Below are 22,626 nucleotides of genomic sequence, written 5' to 3'. Positions count from 1 at the left end.
ATTCACAGTTTTGGGTTTAAGGTGCTACAGTCTCATGAGCTGCCTTATAATACAAATGCTTCCCATTTTGAAACGTCAATAAAAATCTCTGCGGACCACCCCTTTAATACCTATATCATAGCTGGACAAATCTAACTGTCCTGGGACTTAGTGCCCAATATGGTGGAGCGGGTGCCTTATTTTTGTGGCTAATCTCAAAAAGGTCTAGCTTTTTCCTGCCTCTTTGCATGTACTGTATTCATGGCACCAACACAGTGGAAGCATACGTTGTCTGAACCAATTTTTATATGAATGCAGGAAATCAATTTACTGTGGACTCCTGCACAAGATGTCTTTCTTTTGTAGATGATGGTCACCCTTTATACTGTCCAGCACAAAGTGGCTGTCTCTACTGCAGACAGTGGTCACCCTTTATACTGTCTAGCACAGAGTGGCTGTCTCTACTGCAGACAGTGGTCACCCCTTTATAATGTCCAGCACAGAGTGGCTGTATCTACTGCAGACAGTTGTAGCACTTTTATAATGTCCAGCACAAAGTGCTGTCTTTACTGCAGACAACAGTCATCCTTTATAATGCCCATAAAAAGTGGCTCTTTAGTGTTGACAGTGGTCACCCCTTTATAATGTCCAGCTTTGTGCTGGACATTATAAAGGGGTGACCACTGTCAACACTAGTGGCTGTCTCTGTAAACCGTGGTCATCCTTTATACTGTCCAAGTGGCTTTCTCTGTAGACAGTGGTCACCCTTTTATAATGCCCAGCACAAAGTGGCTGTCTCTAGCGCAGACAGTAATCCCCCTTTATAATGTCCAGCACAGAGTGGCTGTCTTTACTGCAGATAACAGTCATCCTTTATAATGCCCATAAAAAGTGGCTCTCTAGTGTTGACAGTGGTCACCCCTTTATAATGTCCAGCACAAAGCGGCTGTCTCTGTAAACAGTGGTCATCCTTTATACTGTCCAAGTGGCTTTCTCTGTAGACAGTGGTCACCTTTTATAATGCCCAGCACAGAGTGGCTGTCTCTAGCGCAGACAGTAGTCGCCCTTTATAATGCCCAGCACAGAGTGGCTGTCTCTAGCGCAGACAGTAGTCGCCCTTTAAAATGTCCAGCACAGAGTGGCTGTCTCTATTGCAGACAGTGGTCATCCTTTATAATGTCCAGCACAAAGTGGCTGTCTCTAGCACAGACAATAATCCCCCTTTATAATGTCCAGCACAGAGTGGCTGTCTCTGTAAACAGTGGTCATCCTTTATACTGTCCAAGTGGCTTTCTCTGTAGACAGGGGTCACCCTTTATAATGCCCAGCACAAAGTGGCTGTCTCTAGCGCAGACAGTAATCCCCCTTTATAATGTCCAGCTGGCTTCTGCACTCTGCATATTTGCCTGAATAAGTAGGCAGCTTGTGGATCTGAAATTCATCATCACAGTTAGAATTGAGTTGTTTCCCAGCCCCCACCCTAGATAGTCAGCTCTTGCGCTTCCTGTGTTTGTACAGACTCTGGTTTTGCTCCTGTGTATCTGTTTTTGTAAATAGAGAGTTAGTTCCTGGACTGTGTAATATACAAATTAGTGAGCCAGCTCCTGCACTCCTTGTGTGCACATGTGAAGAATACGGATCTGGAGCTGCCATACTTGATTGTCAGTTCCTGAATCATGTGTATGTACAGATGCAGATCAGGGAGTCACTGTCCATATTACCACCATCAGGGCCAGGTGTACAGTATATGTGTGTCAGCGTGATTGTCCCCTAACCAGGCTGTTTAGACCTATATTGCAAATCGGCTTATTAGTGATAATGAAGCATTTCTAACTGAATACCATATATAATAAATACCATAAAATACTTCTGCATGTGTTTCAGTTTAGGAGCTCCCTTATCTCCCAAGCGATACACTATCACAGGATTTCCTACAAGTCGCACACACCCAGCTTCATAGCATCAAACTTCCTCTTTTATATATATATATATATATATATATATTTTTTTTTTTTTCGTTTTTCCGTTTGCCCAAATATTTTTTTCCTCTTTTTTTCTTTAGTAACTTGATTCTGAAATATGAAAGTGGTGAGATAGAGAGATCCAGCAGAGGGGCATGAAGAATACTTGGGTCGCATGTAGCAGCCAGTAATATATCTACCAGATGGGAAAGTTTCAGTTTTCTGTGTGTGTGAAAGGAAAGTGTCGCCCTTCTGTCGCTCTTTTCATCATAACAGAGTTCTCCTCATAAACACTCAGTGCTTCCTCTATCAGGGCCTGAGGGTGCTTTCAGCATCTCTGCCTGTGCTTTACCTGTTTGTGAAAGGTCTGCGTTAAAATCAGCCCATGAACTGCCCATAAAGACCCATTGCTCCATGTAGTCTGCCCATGTCCCTTAAGCTGGGAACACACTAGACGATATATTGGACGATTTGTTGCTTTGGGACGAATTGGAACAACAAATCGTCCACATAGTTCAGTGTGTACGCACTATTGCGCGCTCCCGTACGTCGTTCATCGCATCTTCAGATCTGTCTGCAGTACAAGCCAGTCTGAAAATCTGATGGACAACTCCATGCTTCCGGATACGGCGGGGGAACGATATATCGGGTGATCGTACACCAGATTGTACAGTGTGTACGGACTGCCCGACATATTGTCCAGTCGCATCAGCCGTCGCTGGGTACAGTGTGTACACAGCTTATTGTGTATTCTCAGAAATTCCTGTATTATTGTATCTTCCAACTGCGTTTGCTGCGTGTTCATCCAATCGTTGTCTTTCAATGGTATAGTAAGTGCTGTGCTATCAGGACTGACTTGTTTCCCTGTTCTCTGCAGAGATCCTAAACGGGGTGATTGGCAGTGTAAAGAAGGATGGAGAGTGGAAGGTAAGTGACATTTTAGGTTGCCTGTATGAGTGGTGTATGTGGTGATACTAGTGCACCCAGGGCATACACCCTTAGATTGGATCTTTGTTCTGCCTTAGAGCCAGGTTAGTCACTCAGTACTCTGTGTATAAGTGTCCCATGCCCACCTGTGTTATGGGAGGCTTTTATATACTGATCACACAATAGAATATTCCTCCATACTGGTATACAGATGTGTCCTCACACACTATTGCTGCCGCAGTCGCACCAAACAGAACTTTCTGTAGCACCAGGTTCTGTCTGACTCTTTTGCTCAAAGTCATCTTGCAAACTGATGCGTGAAACCGCTTCAGGAGGCTGCACTGATTAATGTGATACGTGACACTTGTATATCTGTGCGTCTCTATACGAAGTGTTACGATGCCGCAGAATTGTTTTTTTTCTACGCCACGTTCCATTGTGCTTCATATACAGACTCCTTTGCACACAGAGATACAAGTGTCACATATCACATTAGTCAGTGCAGTCCCCTAAAGCCATTTATCGCAGCTGTTTCGTGTGAGAAGACGCTGAGTTGCTTGGGACCTGGCGGCTCACTCGCATGGCGTATTGAGGCTAGGGGGTAAATTGACTAAAGTGAGAGTTTCTAGAAGTGAGTTTTAGAAGAGATGTTGCCCATAGCAACCAATCAGATTCTATTTAACTAGCACCTTCTAGAAGATAATAGCTAGAATCTGATTGGTTGCTATGGGCAACATCTCTTCTAAAACTCACTTCTAGAAACTCTCACTTTAGTCAATTTACCCCTAGGTGTATGAGGACACATCTGAGCATATGCCTCTGATTTCGCCATTAGTGGATCGTTGTGTTTGTGCATGTCATTTACATGTTTCAACACAGCACGCCATGTTCAGAGCGGCCAAAGAAAGAGAGGGAAAGAGAACATTAATGAATTTCCAGCGGGCAGCTGGTGTCGGTGGCATCGTCGTCCTCGCATATTGAAATGACTATTGTTGCAGATTCATCAATGCTGCAGTTTCTTTTAGCTTTCCTGAATAGGGAATCCAGCTTTTACATTTGTGCCTGAACACTGACCACACTGCCTATGGTGAATCTCCTCCCCTGTGTATTTTGTTATATTTTATAATCTTACACAAGACCCATGTAAGTATGTAATATGGGAATATACCTTGTGTATTCTCTCACAGTTCTTAGCAGGTAGCATATTTCTGCTTACCCAGCTGAATCTGTATATTACCTGTCATCTGCATACAATGCCACAGATACTGATACAGAAAGGCCAGCAGGGAAGAGAGGCAACAGATTCTAAAATAAAAGCTGTAGACATGATGCTGCCCTCAGACAGAGAGAGATGGCCTTGTACAGAGGCCCTGATTCAGAGCCGGACACTCTGACAGAGCGCTCGCTCTGAATCGGGGCCGGTCTTTTTTGTTTTGTTTTTAGAACAGCCTGGCCGCTCGCATAGCTGTGGGTGACCACCCACAGCTTTAGCGAGCGCCCAGGAAGATGGTCGCGATGGTTAAGACCATCGCGACCATCGGGCTTTTGACGAGACCCTTGTGGTAGGGTCTCGTTGCCGCAAGCCCCAGAGAGATTTCGGCTCTAACAGAGCCAGAATCGCTCCACTGACATCACTTGTGATGTCAGTGGGGCCGGCCCCAAACGGTAGGTGTTCACATGGGAACGCCTCAGTTTGGGCAGCCCCCCCCGGCCCGCCCACCAAAGGGGGCGTGCTGTCACTCAGCATCGACAGCACGCCCCCTTTAGTGTGAGACCCGGAGCGACGGTTTGCCCATCGCTATCCGGGTCTCGCGCATGCGCACGATGGAGCCGGCTCAGCGCTTGCGACCGGGTCTGAATAAGGCCCAGAGTTCACCGGTTATACGTTATATGCACTCCTACCTCACCAGGATTGGCCCAAAAAGGGCAATCATTGCTCAAATTGAAGTTAATATACATAGGTCAGTATTATCTTGACTTTCCGCTGCGGCCCTGTCTCCTGCCCCCGCTCCACTGCGGCCCTGTCTCCTGCCCCCGCTCCACTGCGGCCCTGTCTCCTGCCCCCGCTTCACTGCGGCCCTGTCTCCTGCCCCGCTCACGCACTTCATTAAAATCCTGTAGTAATTGGATTTGATGGTAAATAGAAAGGCTGAGATTGCAGTAAGTTGTCCTGCAGTTACATAAATGCCCCTACACCAACCCCATGGTGCCTATCTGGAATGCAAGGCTGCCAAGATGTCAGTAACTCTCTAAGGGGGAATTCAATTAACCGCAGTAATTTTCCCGGAGTAAATTCATCCATTGGAGCTATCTAGTTAGCCCCTGAAGTCGGCCCGCATCACTGCACTTAATGCCTATTTCTTTTCGTGTGATAATTATTCTGTTATTGGGTGCAAACAGTGGGTTAACACATTGGTCCGGGAACTTTTCCCGGATTCTATGTGTTAACGCCCGATAACAGATAAATTATCGGGCGAAGAAAAATGGGCGCATTAATTGAATTGCCGCTGGCTTTTTTCACCACAGATAAATAATTGTGGCTAATTGAATTTCCCCTCTCAAGCTGGGTACACACTAGGTCGACCTCCGACCTATCTGACAATTGGTAAGTGTATACTCACTTACCAATCATCTGCCCAATGTGCCAGGCTTTACAGCTCAACTGGATGGGTATTGAAATTTGCCAGCCCAGTTGAGCTGTCAATCACCGCTGTGTCCCTGCAGCATGTGTACGGGCGATCGGCAGGTCACCCGTACGCACTAGCAGATGACTGATATATCTTTCAGATATATCGGCCATCTGCTGAGCTGCACAGCAGATCGCATATGCCTGTTATTCACATGGAAAATCCGCTGTACACACCCGGTGATGCAATATAGATATATTTCCCGTTCATTGGAACCAGCAATATATCGATCGGGCTGTACCCAACTTAAGGGTCATTTATTATTGTTCCCAATCCCAAGGTGCACAAAGTAGATATATTTTGCAGGACAAGATTATATAAATGAGATACAGTAGTGACTGTACTGACATGTTCCCTGATTTCCAACCCACAAAATGACTGAAGTTCAGGTCAGCTCCTGTTCCTGTACTTTCCATGAGACCCGGTTTGCACTTTGTACTTTAAGTGGAATCCAGTTTGCTCCAGCTCCTACAAACTAATAGATAATTTACATCCAACAATGCAGTGTTCAGCTTAAGTGAAGTAGCGTGTCCACCTTCTGTGGGGAAATTACAATGCTATGGATGGTTGTTATTTACACTGTTTAGTAGAATGTATCTATAGCTAATTGGAATGAGCAAATTAGATGCTGCATGGGAAGAAGTGCACAGTGCCCTCTTCTACCATGTCTTCACCGCAGCGACGTCGGCTGCTTCAGCCTGTTCAGGGCAAATTGAGTCACTGGAGATAAACAGTCCAACCTGCGCGTAGCCCAGAGGCAGCCGTTCTCATTTACTTCTCTCACACCTCTGCAGGAGGCCAGCAGAAATAAGCATTAACTCTATCCTTGGGGTTGATTGCGGATCTGTATATGAATGGCTTTGTGTACTTTACCTGGGAGAACAGACTGCCCAACTCAGCGAATAATGGAATCTGTCCCCAAGTATTTCTCATTAATATTTTCCCAAATTCTTATTTAGATCATATACATTTATCTCCCATAAACATATATCAGTTCTCTGAAATCCCTATTTAGTAAATGTATGTGAAAGTGCACACCTGCTTCCAGATAGTATACACAGAGCTGGCATTGGAGCACCTGATCCTGGAACATATTTCATGGGCTGCCTCCTAACCCAAATTACATGTAATTTGCCCTCAAATGTGGAAATCTGTGGCAAGATCTTATCCCTTGTATAACGTGTTTATCTTTGTTGGAGCGAGTAACATATTCGGTTCCTGAAGGCGATTACCATCCTATTTTTGGTGGTGCTCAGAAGTCTCCCGATGCCAATTGATAGGAAAGATCCTGGAGGTGCCCAGTTGAGGTGGTGACTGGCATATCTATGGCATTCCTGCTCTCTAATGAAAACTATTTAGCACCAGACCACTTTTAGTATAAGCATCCCTTGGACCCCCTCGGGGGTGGGGAGGGGGAATATAACGTGCTGAGTTTGCAAAGTGTAGATTTTTCTGTGCTCATTGCCACAGGATTTAAATCGCCATTTTTTTAAAGTTGAAACCAGGTTGGTTTTGTGTTTGCAGAGTCTGCACCTATTACATCCCCCTTATGTTTTGCTATATGAATCAGCACTACCAGGTGTGATATACAGAAACACAACCACTTCTGAATGTAGCGATTTGATGCCGGAGGCAGCCGCCTGCTGCTCGCATTTGTTTATGCTTGGTATTCCTTGGTATATTTAACCGCTTCTGATAAATATATAAATTTATTATGTCGGTGTTGTATGCAATAAATAATAAAATACATATTGCAGTGTTCATTCTAGCACCCTGCACCTGTCACAACCTGTTCAGTTCCTCTTTCCTGATGCAGCAAACTGCTGAGAAACAGGCTTGTGTGTGCTAGAAGCACCAGAGCAGAGAGCGACACCCCAGACAGGACAGAGGAACTGCATGGGTTGTGACAGGTGCAGGGTGCTAGAATGAACACTAATATTGCCATACATAAGTGCGCCTATATGATTGCAGGCTGTACGTGTGATCTTGTTGTGCTCTCTCCTGTGCTCCAGGTCCTGCTGGTTGATCACACCAGTATGCGCATACTATCCTCGTGCTGTAAGATGTCAGATATACTGGATGAAGGCATCACTAGTAAGTGCCTAATGGAAGAGGGTTAGCCAAAACTATACATGTGCTACTGCAGATTGTGCCGATAGTAAATCGTCCAGTTATGTATTTATTGCATGTCAGAGAAGTCATCATAAAAGCACTCGAGAGGGAGCGGATACTGTATTGTACACAGTGATGGGTTATTCACCAGCTGTAACCTCTAATAAGATATAAATATGCATATATTGATTTGACCTTAGGCTGAGTTTACTACTCTAGAGATCATAGGGTTTCCTGGTCTTCAAGTTTCCTTCAAAAGGACAGGGGCACATTTATTCCCCTACCTTTGTAGCTATGAGGTCCCTATGGGGGAAGGTTCTTCAGAGTTCCCTTCACCTCAAAGGCAAGGGAGACCTCTTTATTACCTCCATGACTGTGGAAGTCTTCAGCTCCCACCTAAGAGGGAGTTTCCAGAATCCTCAGGGAGATAGAAAACGGATCTGCCTTAATTCTAGGGGTTACCGATAAACAACATTGGTACAGGTAGATCTACAATTGGTCTTGGCAAAAAGGCCACAAAGGGATTATGCAAATAAACTACTCTACTTCTGGGATATGGTAATTACATCAAAGCCTTTTTAGTCATAAATTTACCCTCTGTATTTAGAGCATTGTACAGGTCACAGCTAAGACGCGATCCAGTTGTAATAGTCAGTGGCGTAACTATAAATTTTGCTCCCCCCTGCCAAAAAAAAAGTTTTTGGCAAAAAAAACAAAACAAAAAAAACTGAGGACATTTTTCTGTGCTCCTATGGTGCGCACTCCGTCCCGAGAAGGTTGAGTCGTTTTGTGACACAGTAATGCCCCTTATAGCCCATTATGCCACACAGTAATGCCCCTGCTAACCCATTTTGCCACACAGTAATGCCCCTTATAACCCATTATGCCACACAGTAATGCCCCTTGTAACCCATTATGCCACACAGTAATGCCCCTTACAACCCATTATGCCACACAGTAATGCCCCTTATAACCCATTGTGCCACACAGTAATGCCCCTACAACCCATTACGCCACACAGTAATGCCCTTTACAACCCATCCACAATAATGCCCCTTACAACTAATTATGCCACACAATACTGCCCCTTACAACACATTATGCTACAGTAATGTCCCTTACACATTAAGCCGCCAAATTGCCACTTACACATAATGCCCCTTAAACATTTATGTCCCTACCCCACCCGAAGCCTCTCAGCTTGGTGTCCTCAGGATTTGAGCGGCCTACTCTTCTCACACTGGCAGGCAGCCACTCGCAGCCCTTGAGAGACACAGCAATCAGCAGGGCCAGGCTCAGACAGTAATGTGTGCCCCAGGCAACCCCCCCCCCCCCTCCCCATTTGTCCCTTCCCTTTGTAGCAGTCGGCTGGTACCTTACATTAAGGTATGCAAAAACTGCAGAAAGGGCGCAGCCCGGCACAACCGCTGCACCAGAAATACATACCTCATGGCTCCACAGGCAGCGGCTCACGCTCTTCACTGTCCTCTGCGCACGTCCTGGCTCCTCTCACTGTGCGTGTGACGTCAGCACATGCGTCATGACGGGTCACATGCACAATGCACAGAATGTGATAGGAGGCAGGCGTGTGCTGGAGCTGACACTCGGCAGCTGTCTAATCACTGACAGCTTGCCGGGACTCAGCCAGCCCAGCGTTCTGACATTTTTGGCAGAGCTTTCTGTCTGCCGAAAATTAAAAATGCCCTAGTCTCCAATGCACCTGTCGGCGGGCCCCCTGAGATGCCTGGCGGTAAATTTGCTGCTGCCTGCAGGTCCCGACGTGCGGCTCAATCACCTCCCCTCACCTGTCCGCACCCCCAAGCCATTGCAGGGGCTGTTGTTACGCCCCTGGTAATAGTCTCAGTTGAGTGCTAATATTTCCATTTATTATAGTGCATTGGATTCCCCGTAAGTAAGCATTATGCCAGGCATATGGGGCCTGATGCAGCTATGGAAATAGAGTGAGAGATATCTCTCTCAACTGATGATCTTGGTGAAACCATGCTGCACTGCAGGTGGGGCAGATTTAAAATGTGCAGCGAGATTTAGATTTGGGAGGGAGGTGTCCAAACTGACATCTAAATTGTAGAGTAATAAATAAGCTGTGCAGTATTTGTGGGCTACATGCAAAAGCAGCCAGTGTTTACTCCACATGCAAAAAAATATATATATATTTACACCTTGCAACATGGTTTGTCCAGGTACACAGCTAAGTGCTATTTCTCACTCTATTCCCAACTCTGAATCAGGCCCATAGAGCGGGAGATGTCTGCATGCAGAGTCATTTATACCCATACTTTTTGCTGAGTATAATGTGAAAGCAAAGGAAATGTAACTACATGTGTTCATTATATATCTTTTAGATTGTTATTGAGATTACAACCAAGCTTCAAATAAAGACAGTCAGTCTGTATATGAGCAAAGTTGCATCTGCAAGCTTGTGTTTTCGCATCTGTAATTTGAGATACATATAGCCTTACATCTAGTGTATAGAGGAGTCCAGAGCATTAGATGTCCATCATCAATGCCAAAACTTTCTCCTGGATTATGTAGCTAAATAGAAGTTGGCATTTACATAGCTTTTGTATTTGAAGACCTGTGTAAATATAAATAAGCTGAGCCACAAAGGAGCGTGCTCTGTTTGGCGGATTGCTGTGTAATATACAGGAGGACATAACAATCACACTAACTGAATTTTTGTTTTTCTCCTCACACTTGTTAGTTGTTGAAGATGTTAATAAGAGGAGAGAACCGATCCCCAGCCTGGAAGCCATTTATCTCATCACCCCTAGTGAGAAGGTATTTACATTTTTTTTGTATAGATTTTCAGCCACTATATTCTATCCCTTGTACTGTTCCACAAATGAATCCTTCTATTCTATAAATCCGATTTCTGTCACTAAGTAAGACTGTTATACATCAGCTAACCTGAATGTCACACACTCATTTTGTTGTGAAACGCGTCAACATATTTCTGTTTTTATGAGCTCTGTTACAGTAGATAATTTTATATTACTCTATTTACAATACAATCACTTTAAAGCGGGTCTGTATAATAATCTTTTCAAGAAAATGGGGTTTGTACAGTTTGACTTCTAAATAACCCAAAAGTCTCCCACGACAATATAAATTCATACCTCTTATAAGTGTAATTGGAAGCTCTCCATTTTGTTTATTACAGCTTACTCTCTCTGTTTATTATACCATTTTGTATTATTGAATCATTTTATTTATTTCTGCCTATTTGCCAGTGGATATCACCATAATAAATATTACAGGTTATCATGGTTGTCTTCCAGCTCATTTTAAGGGTGTGTTTGGTGTGGTAATGACAGCACAGTGTGAAACATTACAGGAGTTCTACTAAGGAGGTCTAGTTTCTGTATTGCACTGGAGATATGTTATTGACCTGTAGTAGATTGAATCTCCCTGTTTATTCTGTTTCTTTATGTCTCTGTGTATATTGTATTTGTCATGTTAATTACACAGTTATAAATGAGATGCACATGGTAATGCATACTTCAGGTACCTAACTAGGAGAAAACAGCCGTATTGACATCTGAACCTCATGCTGTAGAGGAAAGTATTGTGTATATAAGGCCAGACCTCAGGGTAGTTTCTCCTCCATCTACATGTACTTGAATCACATGCTGGGTACAATTGAACAGCGGATATATTGTGGGTGCGGACGATATGTAAAACCAAAATAAAATAAAACAATGAGAGTTGCGTTTACCAATTAGCAGCTGTTTAGAGGGAGGGTGTGAAACTGCCAAAGACAAGATACATAACATAAAATAAAGAAAACCGTGCTTAGTAAGTATAAATAATTGGATATACTCTAAATATTCTCCATATGCGGCTTGATCAATGATAAATACATTTAATAAGTATAATTACTACAATACAAAATAACAATATACATTTAATGTACAGACAAGATGTCTGTGAACGGCGTTGTTCAGACATATCACCTCAGTTGTGCAGCACAGCCGATGGCAGATATATCTGCACAGCGTGGTGTTTGTACGAGCGGTCAGTCACCCGCCTGTACATGTCCACAGGGAGGCCAGCGGGACCCACCACCACCAGATGATGGTTGTTCAGTGTGTATGAACAACCATCAGCTTCAGATATATTTGCAGATCACTCGATCTTCAGATATATCTTTTAGGTGTGTACCCACCTTCAGCCACCAAAGTCCACCCACACATCATCCCAATTATTTATATTACTGTTTATTTATATAGTGCTCTCATTTCACACAGCACTTTACAGTCAGTATCCATTTAATATAGCAGTATGTATTTGGAGTGTGGGTGAAAACCATAGCACCCAGAACCTCTCACACAAACATGGGAGACCATTCAAACACCCCACAGATAAGGCCATGGGCAAGATCAAACCCGTAATGGCAGTGCTGTGAGACATTAATGTGCTGCCTATAAGATGTTATCTGTGTGCTATCTCAGCCTCTCCCTGACATGTTGGAATGGGTATCTGCCTTTTTTTTTATGGAAAAAAAAGAAGAAAATATTGATTTGAAAAAAGTATTAGCCCGTAGCACAGTTCTAGCTAACTCCGCTCTGCAACCAGCCAGAAAGATTACATACTTAGCTCCACAAATATTTTTTTTTCTTTTTTCAAGACTGTAATGAAGTCATATCGGGGATACATTCCTATGGGTGGAGAGGGCTATAGTATCATATCAGGGATACATTGCTATGGGAGGAAAGAGCTATAGTATCATATCAGGGATACATTGCTATGGGTGGAAAGAGCTATAGTATCATATCAGGGATACATTCCTATGGGTGGAGAGAGCTATAGTACCATATCAGGGATACATTGCTATGGGTGGAGAGAGCTATAGTATCATATCAGGGATACAGTCCTATGGGTGGAGAGAGCTATAGTATCATATCAGGGATACAGTCCTATGGGTGGAGAGAGCTATAGTATCATATCAGGGATACAGTCCTATGGGTGGAGAGAGCTGTAGTATCATATCAGGGATACATTCCTATGGGTGGAGAGAGCTATAGTACCATATCAGGGATACATTCCTATGGGTGGAGAGAGCTATAGTATCATATCAGGGATACATTGCTATGGGAGGAAAGAGCTATAGTATCATATCGGGGATACAGTGCTATGGGTGGAGAGAGCTATAGTATCATATCAGGGATACATTGCTGTGGGTGGAAAGAGCTATAGTTCCATATCAGGGATACAGTCCTATGGGTGGAGAGAGCTACAGAGTCTTATCAGTACTGCTTTCTCATGGGTGTAGAGTACCATAGCTTTATAAAAGGACTATGGGCCTGATTCAGAGCCGTTCGCTATTTGCGGTCGTTCGTTCAAAAACAAGGGGTGGCTATTCAAATGATCCGTTCGCAAATTGCAGTCTGTTCACACCTCTAAGTCTGAACGAGCGAGCAAAACATACGCTCGTTTATTTGTTAAAAACGCCCCCTGGCCGCTCGCACCATACGTCATGTCCGCTATTTATTAGATAAATCGAGTACATCGACCAGCGTATGAACTGCTCGCTATTCTTGTGGTTGGTTTTTGCTACCACAATCTTGCGAGCAGTTCTGGCTATAAAATAACCCAGTGACGTGGTCAATGACGCTGCTGTATTAATTATGCACACCCATAAAACGCCCGTTATGACCTTTAAGCATGCCTGCGTTCGGATCTCCACTCCCCATTTTCAAGCACCTTCCCCTGTTACCACCCACATACGCCTCATTCTGTCACTCAAAATAGCAGGCAATCGCTATATTGCGAGCACATGAATTTCGGCCGCACTGACTGGTTCGCGCATGCGTATAACGATCCGTACGCATGCGCAGATGTGCGAACATCGCTCGGAACGAGCGTACTGCCGCTAGCGAGTGGCTCTGAATGAGGGCCAATGTTCCGATAGATGGAGAGTACTATAGAGTCATATCAGGACTATGTTCCGATGGGTGGAGGGTATTATAGATAGAGGCATAGCAGAACTACTTTCCAGTGGGTGGAGAGTATCAGAGCCGTGTCATATGCATTTTGATAGAAGGAAAGTATTATTGCATTATACCAGGACTGAATTCTGATTTTATGGAGAGTGCTATAGAGTTATATGAGGACTAATGACCGATGGCTGCAGAGTACTGTAAAGTCACATCAGGACTGCGCGGTTGGAGAGTGCTGCAAAATGCTAGTGTGACACATGACGATCTGTGTAAAATTGACACAAACCCTCTCTTACAGTCTGATATCCTGCGGCTGGTAAGCTGAGGTGTAATCTTGGGAGGCGTTATTGAAGTTGTAATTTACCCTGTCCATTTTTTGTTCCGGTATAATTTTCATTTATGCTGAGCATTTCTTATCCAGTAACTGCGAGACAGGGTTGTTGCAGGATGACCAGACCAGCATATCTACTGGTAAACTTAACTCACAAACTACAAAGTAAACGGGGGTTCCTGCACATTACTAAATGTACCGAATTGTCCGCCTCACGCATAACAAAGAGCATACCTGCACCACGCCTTATTGGGACTGTCCCTGCAGAGGAATTCTGTGCAACCTATGGATGCTCTTTTTAGCCCGCACCCTTCATTCATTTAAATGTTTCCTATGGGTTTATTTATCAACACTTATCTAGCGGCAGGATACACCACATCACCTTTAGTGGGGGAATAAGCCCCATAATAACGTAAGACTGGGTATTATCGGGAAGATGAATTGCGCACCCTGCTGACAGCACCGTTTCCATGCTCAGTACATGACATTAGGCACATTTGCATTAGGACGGTAAAGAACATTACATACAGGAGACGCATTAAGATAAATGTCTGTCTCTCTTCCACGCTAGCATCGCTAAAAACGCTGCGGTGTCATTACTTACTAAATTGGAAATACACCCATATCCATTCATCTGCTCTGTAAATACAGCCTGTATACCCGTGCTAGTGCCCCGGACCAGTTAGACAAGTTTCGCAGTTTGGATCCGACTACAATAATAATTGCATTGTTCAGCAATACTGCGCTAGAAGAATAGGATCCTCCTACTAACTTGGACATAATCCTTTATAGATGCATATCTCAGTCACGTACATTGTCACTTGTCTATATGACACATAAACCTGCATATTAACACTACAATTGTCTTCTCTTTTCTTGCACAGTCTGTCCAAGCTCTTATATCGGACTTCAGAGACTTAGGTTCCCCCATGTATAAAGCTGTTCATATATTCTTCACAGACAGTGAGTATTACAGGGCTGGCATATACCAATCAGCACCTATAGGGGGAAGGGTGGTGGTGGTGGTGGTGGGATTGGGAGTGGGTACACTCCATCAGATGGATTTGTATTGCGAGAAGAAAGGTGAGGTAATGAGTTAGTGCCAGGATAGTGTGACATCTGTGTGTGTGTGTGTGTGTATATATATATATATATATATATATATATATATATATATACATACATACATACATACATACACATATATAATATTTTATTTAGCAGACTTCTCACACACAGGTGAAACAGCCTTTAGAGGCTAATCCAATATTCGGCCAATCAATGAACTAGGAACTAGTGACCTCACTGAGCCATAAGCAGGAAGTGCCATCATAGAGCATGACGCCTCAGTCCTCAGATGTGCTAGGACCCACATGCTATTTGCTTTGATTAGCCTGTTATTCTGCTATTGACTTTAATGAAGCCCATGTCTACAGTATACAGCACTATAGATCTGTTTGCACCAAACCATTGTGGGTGTTCATTATGATAATGGTGTTCTCTACATTGAGGGGATGATTTAGAGTTAGGAGCATATCCAGGTACAGGGCGCAAACTATGCTCCTGGAGAATAGATGTTGTGCTGCAGGGATAGAATGTAAAATGGACAACAGAGATGAGGTGGTGTGGCCTGCCCAACTCCAAACTGGCCAGCCGGAGCTGGCCAGCGTGTGCCTGCAGCAGTAGTATGCATGGCATGCCCTGCAACTGCATACAGAAATAGGTACCCTTCATGGTACAATGTGATTCTGCACCTAACTCTAAATCAACCCTTGGTTACTTAACACTAGGTCCCCTAACACTACACTAGGTCCCCTATCATTACATTTAATAAAAGCCCTGTGAATCCACAAAGCGTGCTATTGGGCCTGGGCACTAATTCTGGCATTGTGTGGAGACCTAACGGCTGCAGTCTGAAAATGCTTCTTCATGGCACAAATGGTGGTTTTGTTGATCTACAAGGCTGTCTTGGTACGAGAACAGTTTGGGCCCGAGTGAGTTGATCCCTACTTTACTGCTGTAAGGGGCAAAAGTAATTACCGGTATACTTCTCTAGGTGTGGGGAACACCTTTAAATAATCCTTATAAAGGGGTCCAGCACTTATGTTCTGGGACATGGAGGAGCATAGCTGAATATTTATAATTACGGATCTACAGTATATGAGATACCTGGACATAGGGGGTCATTAGCAATTGGTGTACATGGAAATAAAGTGGTCATTATATAGGGATGACCTATGAGCCTTTCTTCACAGCTTGCCCTGAAGCACTGTTTAATGAGCTGGGGAAATCCAGGGTGCCAAAGGTGATAAAGACATTAAAGGAAATAAATTTGGCGTTCCTGCCTTATGAATGCCAGGTAAGACATACTTATACTTGTTACTATCATATTCGAGCAACTGATTTTTGGAAGATTTTGCTGCCCTACAGTATAGTTTCACCTCTGCATCATTGTACTGTGATCTGGCTGTGTATTCCACAGCTGTCCATGGGGGGTGACACAAGACGTATATCATCACTCGCCTGATGTTCTCTACTCAGCCAGTACATCCCAATAAAAGACCTGTAGCTTGGGCAACATGTGAGCTTGTCCATAATTTCACCTGTACAAGCAGTGCTACAGAAGCTGTGAGCAAGTTTTTGATTATTCTTTCAGATGTCTGAAAATACATTTAGAATGTTATGTAGTCATTATGACATCAATCACAGTGCCGACTGTCATAATGTCAACAATAGAAATGTCCATCTATTGGGAGAGGAACTTTGGGCATACCCCTATCCTGTGTTCTATATCTTGGGCAATCTTCCATACAAATGAGCTGACATTCCTGGGTTTGATCTGAGAGAATGTATTCCCTTAATAGATTGAACTGATCTACATATTCTGACTTTCAATGACTTTTAGTTCTTTTGATTTGTATCGGTTACTATTATAGGGGTAACCTGTAGCAGGTTGACAGCAAGGTTTATATTGCAACATTATTTTTTATTTTCTGCTTATGTAGTATTGTTGATGAACTTTACAGGGTGTGTGTGTGTGTGTGTGTGTGTGTGTGTGTGTGTGTGTGTGTGTGTATATGTATGTATATATATATATATATATATATATATATATATATATATATATATATATATATATATATATATATTTATATTTATATTAGGGATAGGTTCGAGTTTGCACGTTGAGTTCGGGTTTTTCCCTCCAAAAAAACGGAACTCAGAAAGAGGCTAAACGTCATCTTACATGGACGAACATCATCATTCCTGGACAAAAGTCCAGGAATGATGATGTTCGTCCATGTAAGATGACGAACCTATCCGAGCCTGCACATCCCTAATATATAGATAGAAATATTCTTATACTTTTTAATAATATGCGCACCATAGATTGACTTGTCTTAGTCCTTTGTAAATTCCCAATGCCCACTATCATGTAGGACTTTCCTGACACATTCTGCTCTGCTAGGTCTACTGCTCTGATGCGAAGGACTCGTTTCACACCCTTTTCAGTAAGGTAGAGAAGGCAGAACATAGCAGATGCCTGGAAATGTTAGCGGAACAGATTGCCACGTTATGTGAGACACTGAAGGAGTACCCAGCAGTGCGATACCGCAGGTAACTGCCACATTCTGTGATTTCTGTGGTGGGGCATTGGGGTCAGTACCTTTTTATGAGCCTCCCTGGCCTCATCTGATTGGCTGTCACTCCAGAGGCAGAACGTTCCTTGTAATCCCAATATGTGGTTTTCTGTTATTTTACCTTTTACACTAACTCTATTTTCTCCCTGAGAAATTAACCTATTATTTCTATGCCAGTGGCTACGAGGACAACACAACTCTCGCTCACATGGTGCAAGACCGGCTAAATGCATTCAAAGCAGATAACCCTAGTATGGGAGAGGTGAGATGTCTCTGTCATTTACTACGTCTCTATCCTTTCAGCAGTGGCCAAGCCGTGCTCACCAGCTGACATAGAAGAGTGTATTTCAAATGATTGAATTTGTCTCCATGACCCCTTATCACATTTGGCTTGTTTCTCCTCTTCTGTAGTTTTTTCATGTTCCCTGTAGTCGCTGTGTCTCTGTTTTCCACCTTTCTCTATATATGTGCATCGTTCCCTGTAGTCTCTGTGTCTCTGTTTTCCTCCTTTCTCTTTTGCTCTGTACATCATGCTCCTGTAGTTTCTGTGTCTCTGTTTTCCGCCTTTCTCTATATATGTGCATCATGTTCCCTGTAGTCTCTGAGTATCTGTTTTCCTCCTTTCTCTTTTGCTCTGTACATCATGCTCCTGTAGTCTCTGTGTCTCTGTTTTCCGCCTTTCTCTATCTCTGCGCATCATGTTCCCTGTAGTCTCTGAGTATCTGTTTTCCTCCTTTCTCTTTTGCTCTGTACATCATGCTCCTGTAGTCTCTGTGTCTCTGTTTTCCGCCTTTCTCTATCTATGTGCATCATGTTCCCTGTAGTCTGTGTGTCTGATGTTTTCTCCTCCTTCCTCTTCATCTCTAAGCATTATGTTCCCTGTAGTCTCTCTGTATATCTTCCTTCTCTCTCTTTAGCTCTGTGTGTCTGTCTCACTCTTACACCCCTTGTCCTGATGACCAGTCCTGACTGCAGCTTCTCCATCCCTGCATGCTCACCTACTTCTCTCCCATCCCAGGGCCCAGACAAGTCCCGCTCCCAGCTTCTCATTGTGGATCGTGGCTATGACCCAGTGTCTCCCCTCCTGCATGAACTTACCTTTCAGGCTATGGCTTATGATCTCCTAGATATTCAACAAGATATATACAAGTAGGTGCTACAGATTCCTCCTCTCACCATCTGTACAGTGTGTTTTCTACATATAATAATAGCAATAATGTATCTAAAGTACATTTCTTCTTCAGGGTCCATAGGTATCCACAGGGATACCTTGGGATTTAGGTGGAGATTAGGACCAGAAAGTTAAAGCTGTTGACTCCCAGAATGCACTGCTCCTTCCCCCTATACTCCACCCCTAAGCCATAGGCCCTTCAGTTAGTTCTGTTGTCTGCAGGAGTCAGACCACCGTTTTAGACTGGGCTGCGTTAGGCAGCCCATAAGCACTTTTATTTCTTTGATTTAATAGTTTATTATTCTACAAGCTGAGTATTCAGCATCAGTCTGTACTGACACTCCATCACCCCTCCAGGCGTCACGACTCCAGTTCCGTCTGGTACACTCGACGGGCTCCCCGGGGACCTTGCTAGCTGGCCCCGCGGGATGACCATTGACTGCAACTTGGACATGGGCCAGATAAGGCGGATTACTGCTTGCGGTAACCCGCACGCGGGCAGTCTTTCCTCCGGTCTCGGGACAGACTGGAGGACGTTGACTGTGAAGTCCGCGTGCTCCACTGAGTCCACCAGGGTACACATGGTGCGGGAAACCAGCGTTCCTGGGGTCAATAATCAGCCAGGGGAGGCCAGCCTTCCCTGTTTAAGTGGCCCCTCCCCCAGCTCAGGGCACCATTCCGCAAAGGTCTACACTGCTCTGAGCTGCATTTCCTCCCCGGGCCACGCCCCCTCAGAGGTCTCCGGCGGCCATCTTCTCAGCCCAGCCACAGCTCTCTCCGGGAACGCAGGGATTCGGGTCCCCCTACATACCTCTCTCTGCAGTCAGGTTATGTAGTGCTATTGCCTACCAGATATTACAGTCTGAGTAGTTGTATTTAGTGCCAATTGTGCAGTTAATTTTCTGCATTGTATGCGATCTGCGAGCGCTGTGTGTCTGTTTGATATTTCCTATACTGTCAAACTTAGACTATCACTTTCTTTCTCTCTGGGTCCCTTACAATACCGCTGGAGTTGTGAAGTTAACGCATACTGGGGCAGTTGCACTACACATAGTGCCATATATGTGCTAAAGTTCTACAGCTTTATACAGGCTTGAACTAGCTATTTCCCTTACTTCCCCCTTGTGCTATGTACACAGGTGATTTTCTGCCTCATACTGTTGTGCTATTTTATTCTGCAATATGTCTAACACAGGCAAGGGTAACAGAGTGGCTGCTGCAACCATATTACTCTCATGTAAGTCAAGTGCAGTAGGATTGAATGAAGAAGATTTAATCCAAGAGGGACTGTTATAACACACCTGGCCCATCAGCTCCCCCAGCCCCTGTTGAAGAGCCCCCTTGGGCTTCCTTTACTCATGCAGTAGTTCCTTCATTGGGTTTGCCACAGCATGTACAGGCTGTAATTCTCCCTATGGGGTTGCCACAACAGGTACAGACTATACAGTACCTCCTCTGCCCGGCAAAGATTGCGGACCACATAGCAGTCCCCGTGGTAGCCCCCCCTGTGGGATGGCCACAGCAGGTACTCCCTGCAAATCCTTTGCCTCCCCCATGGGTAGTTGTACTGTCTACCTCAGTCCAGAGTTTGGCTAATATCTCTACAGTTTTTCAGCAAATGCTGAAAAGGAAAAGCCTTTACCTACTAAACGTGCTGTGTTATCTTCCCAGTCCACCCAGTTATCTGATTCTGATATATCATCTGGGGAAGCAGAAGACTCAGACCTCTCACGAGAAGCCACCCTCTAAATTATATATACCTGCTCTTGTGAGAGCTGTAAAATCTATTTTACAAATAGAAGAGGAAGAACTCCCTTTTTAAACGATCAAAAGGTAGTTTTACCAGAGTTCCCTCACTCTGACCAGCTATCTGATCACATGAGTGAAGCATGGAACATGCCTGGTAAAAGGTTTCAAATTCCAAAACATTTAAGTTCCTTTTACCCTCTTCCAGCTACTGATTGCACTAAATGGGAGTTCCCCCAGCAGTGGATTCTCATGAAACACGTCTGGTTAAGAATGCCACCTTACCCATCCATACTGCAACATCCTTGAAGGAGACTACAGATAGACGTATAGAAGCTTGTCACAAATCCATATACTCTCTTACAGGAGCTATTACTCGTCCTGCTAGGGCTATGGCCTGGGTGGCAAAAGCCATTGAGAGTTGGGCAGAGGCCCTAGAAGAGACATTTCCCCCTGATTCTTCAAGGGAACAACTATCCTACATATCTTACATTAGAGATGCAGCCTCTTACTTGGATGAAGCAGCTCTGGATACGGCTCTTCTGGTCTCCAGGATATCTGCCACTTCAGTAGTGGCACGACGTATTGTTTGGCTCCGTTCCTGGAAAGCAGACTCAGACTCGAAAAGGGCTCTGGAGCCTCTTCCTTATTCTGGAGATATCCTATTTGGTCCAGAATTAGATAAAATTGTGACTACTTTGGCCGCTTCCAAGACTGCGTTCCTGCCCTCTGCATATAATACAAATCCTCGGATGTCATTTTCGGTCCTTTTACCCTCAAGGAAAAGCTAAGGGTCAGTCCTTTCCACGGCAGCAGGCATCAGCCAAGGCCTCCAAGCATGGGTCAAACAAGTCTGGGCTACTAGACGTCCACCTGCCAAGTCTGAGGACAAGCCTACAGCCTGATGGTGTGGGCCTCTCCCTGGGGGCTCCCAGGGTGGGAGGCCGACTTCTTAATTTCACCCAGTTTTGGCGTCAGACCACATCAGACGCCTGGGTAAGAGAAGTGGTCTCCCACGGATATGTCATATCCTTCCTAAGGCGACCCCCTCAGCAGTTCTTTTGCACAGGATCTACATCGGACCCAAGCAAGGCCCTGCTGCTCCAAAAAGCCGGTCCCCTCCTCACGACGAGGCAAGGGCTATTATTCTACCCTTTTCCTGGTTCAGAAGCCCAACTGGTCTTATCGGCCAATCCTCAACCTCAAATCTCTGAACAAGTTCATCAGGGTGCCCAGGTTTAGTATGGAAATCCTCCACTCTATTATCCTAGCTATAGAACCTGGGGATTTTATGGTGTCTCTGGACATTCGGGACACTTGCCTACATGTACCTATAGCATCTTCTCATCAACAATATCTCCGGTTTGCTATCCTGCAGTGGGAAGCCGATGGACAGAATACCGACCGTCTGCTTCTCGACTGTTAACCCGGCAAGGGCTAAATGACAGGCGTCGAAATCCTGCCGACTGTCATTTTCACCTATGCCAGGAGACCGACGCCCGGGTTACCGATTGAAGGTAAGCCGGGCGCGGACAGACGCGCGGGGGGGGGGTAGAGTTAGGTATAGGGTTCCCAAGGGGGGGGGGGGGGACTTGGGGTTGGGCATCCCCCCCCCCCCGGGAGTTTAGGGTTAGGCTAGGGGAAGGGAAGGTTAGGGTTAGGCACCCCACCCGGGGTCCTTAGGTTTAGGCGGCGGGGAAGGGGGGGTTAGGTTTAGGCACTTAGAGGGGGGATTAGGGTTAGGCACTAGGGGGGGTTAGGGTTAGGCACCCCTAAGGTATAGGGTGGAGAATAGGTTAGTCGATACTTAACTCTCAACGATCAGGATTTTCACTGCTGCCGGGATGCCGCTGTCGGGATTTGAACAGCGGTAAATCATACTGAATCCCCTGCAGCAGCATTACCAATTTCAGGCTGTTCTGTTTGGCCTCTCAACGGCGCCTCGGGTCTTTACCAAAATCATGGCAGTTATGGCGGCCTACCTTCGTCGGTAAGGGATCAGACTACTCCCGTACTTGGACGACCTCTTGCTGTTGGCCAGCTCCCCAGAGATTCTTCACCATCATCTACAGGTAACTATTGCCTTCCTACAAATGCATGGTAGGCTGATC

The 22,626-nt window shown here is 44.8% G+C and overlaps 1 protein-coding gene across 1 annotated transcript in view; it reads left to right on the top strand.

The window, feature by feature from the left end:
* The window catches only part of STXBP2 (syntaxin binding protein 2), a 47,687-nt gene that overhangs the window by 6,346 nt on the left and 18,715 nt on the right, over window positions 1-22,626 (top strand). The window contains exons 2-9 of the mRNA XM_088480375.1: window positions 2,818-2,867; window positions 7,567-7,648; window positions 10,389-10,465; window positions 14,842-14,920; window positions 16,213-16,316; window positions 17,427-17,575; window positions 17,776-17,860; window positions 18,617-18,747. Of these exons, the coding sequence (XP_088336501.1) occupies window positions 2,818-2,867; window positions 7,567-7,648; window positions 10,389-10,465; window positions 14,842-14,920; window positions 16,213-16,316; window positions 17,427-17,575; window positions 17,776-17,860; window positions 18,617-18,747 (757 nt within the window). The remainder of the gene's footprint in view (window positions 1-2,817; window positions 2,868-7,566; window positions 7,649-10,388; window positions 10,466-14,841; window positions 14,921-16,212; window positions 16,317-17,426; window positions 17,576-17,775; window positions 17,861-18,616; window positions 18,748-22,626) is intronic.

This window comes from Taudactylus pleione, unplaced genomic scaffold (assembly GCF_031769625.1).
Source record: "Taudactylus pleione unplaced genomic scaffold, aTauple2 ptg000253l, whole genome shotgun sequence".
NCBI lineage: Eukaryota > Metazoa > Chordata > Amphibia > Anura > Myobatrachidae > Taudactylus > Taudactylus pleione.
The sequence above is the reverse complement of the archived record's forward strand: the minus strand, read 5'-3'. Positions and strand labels throughout refer to the sequence as shown.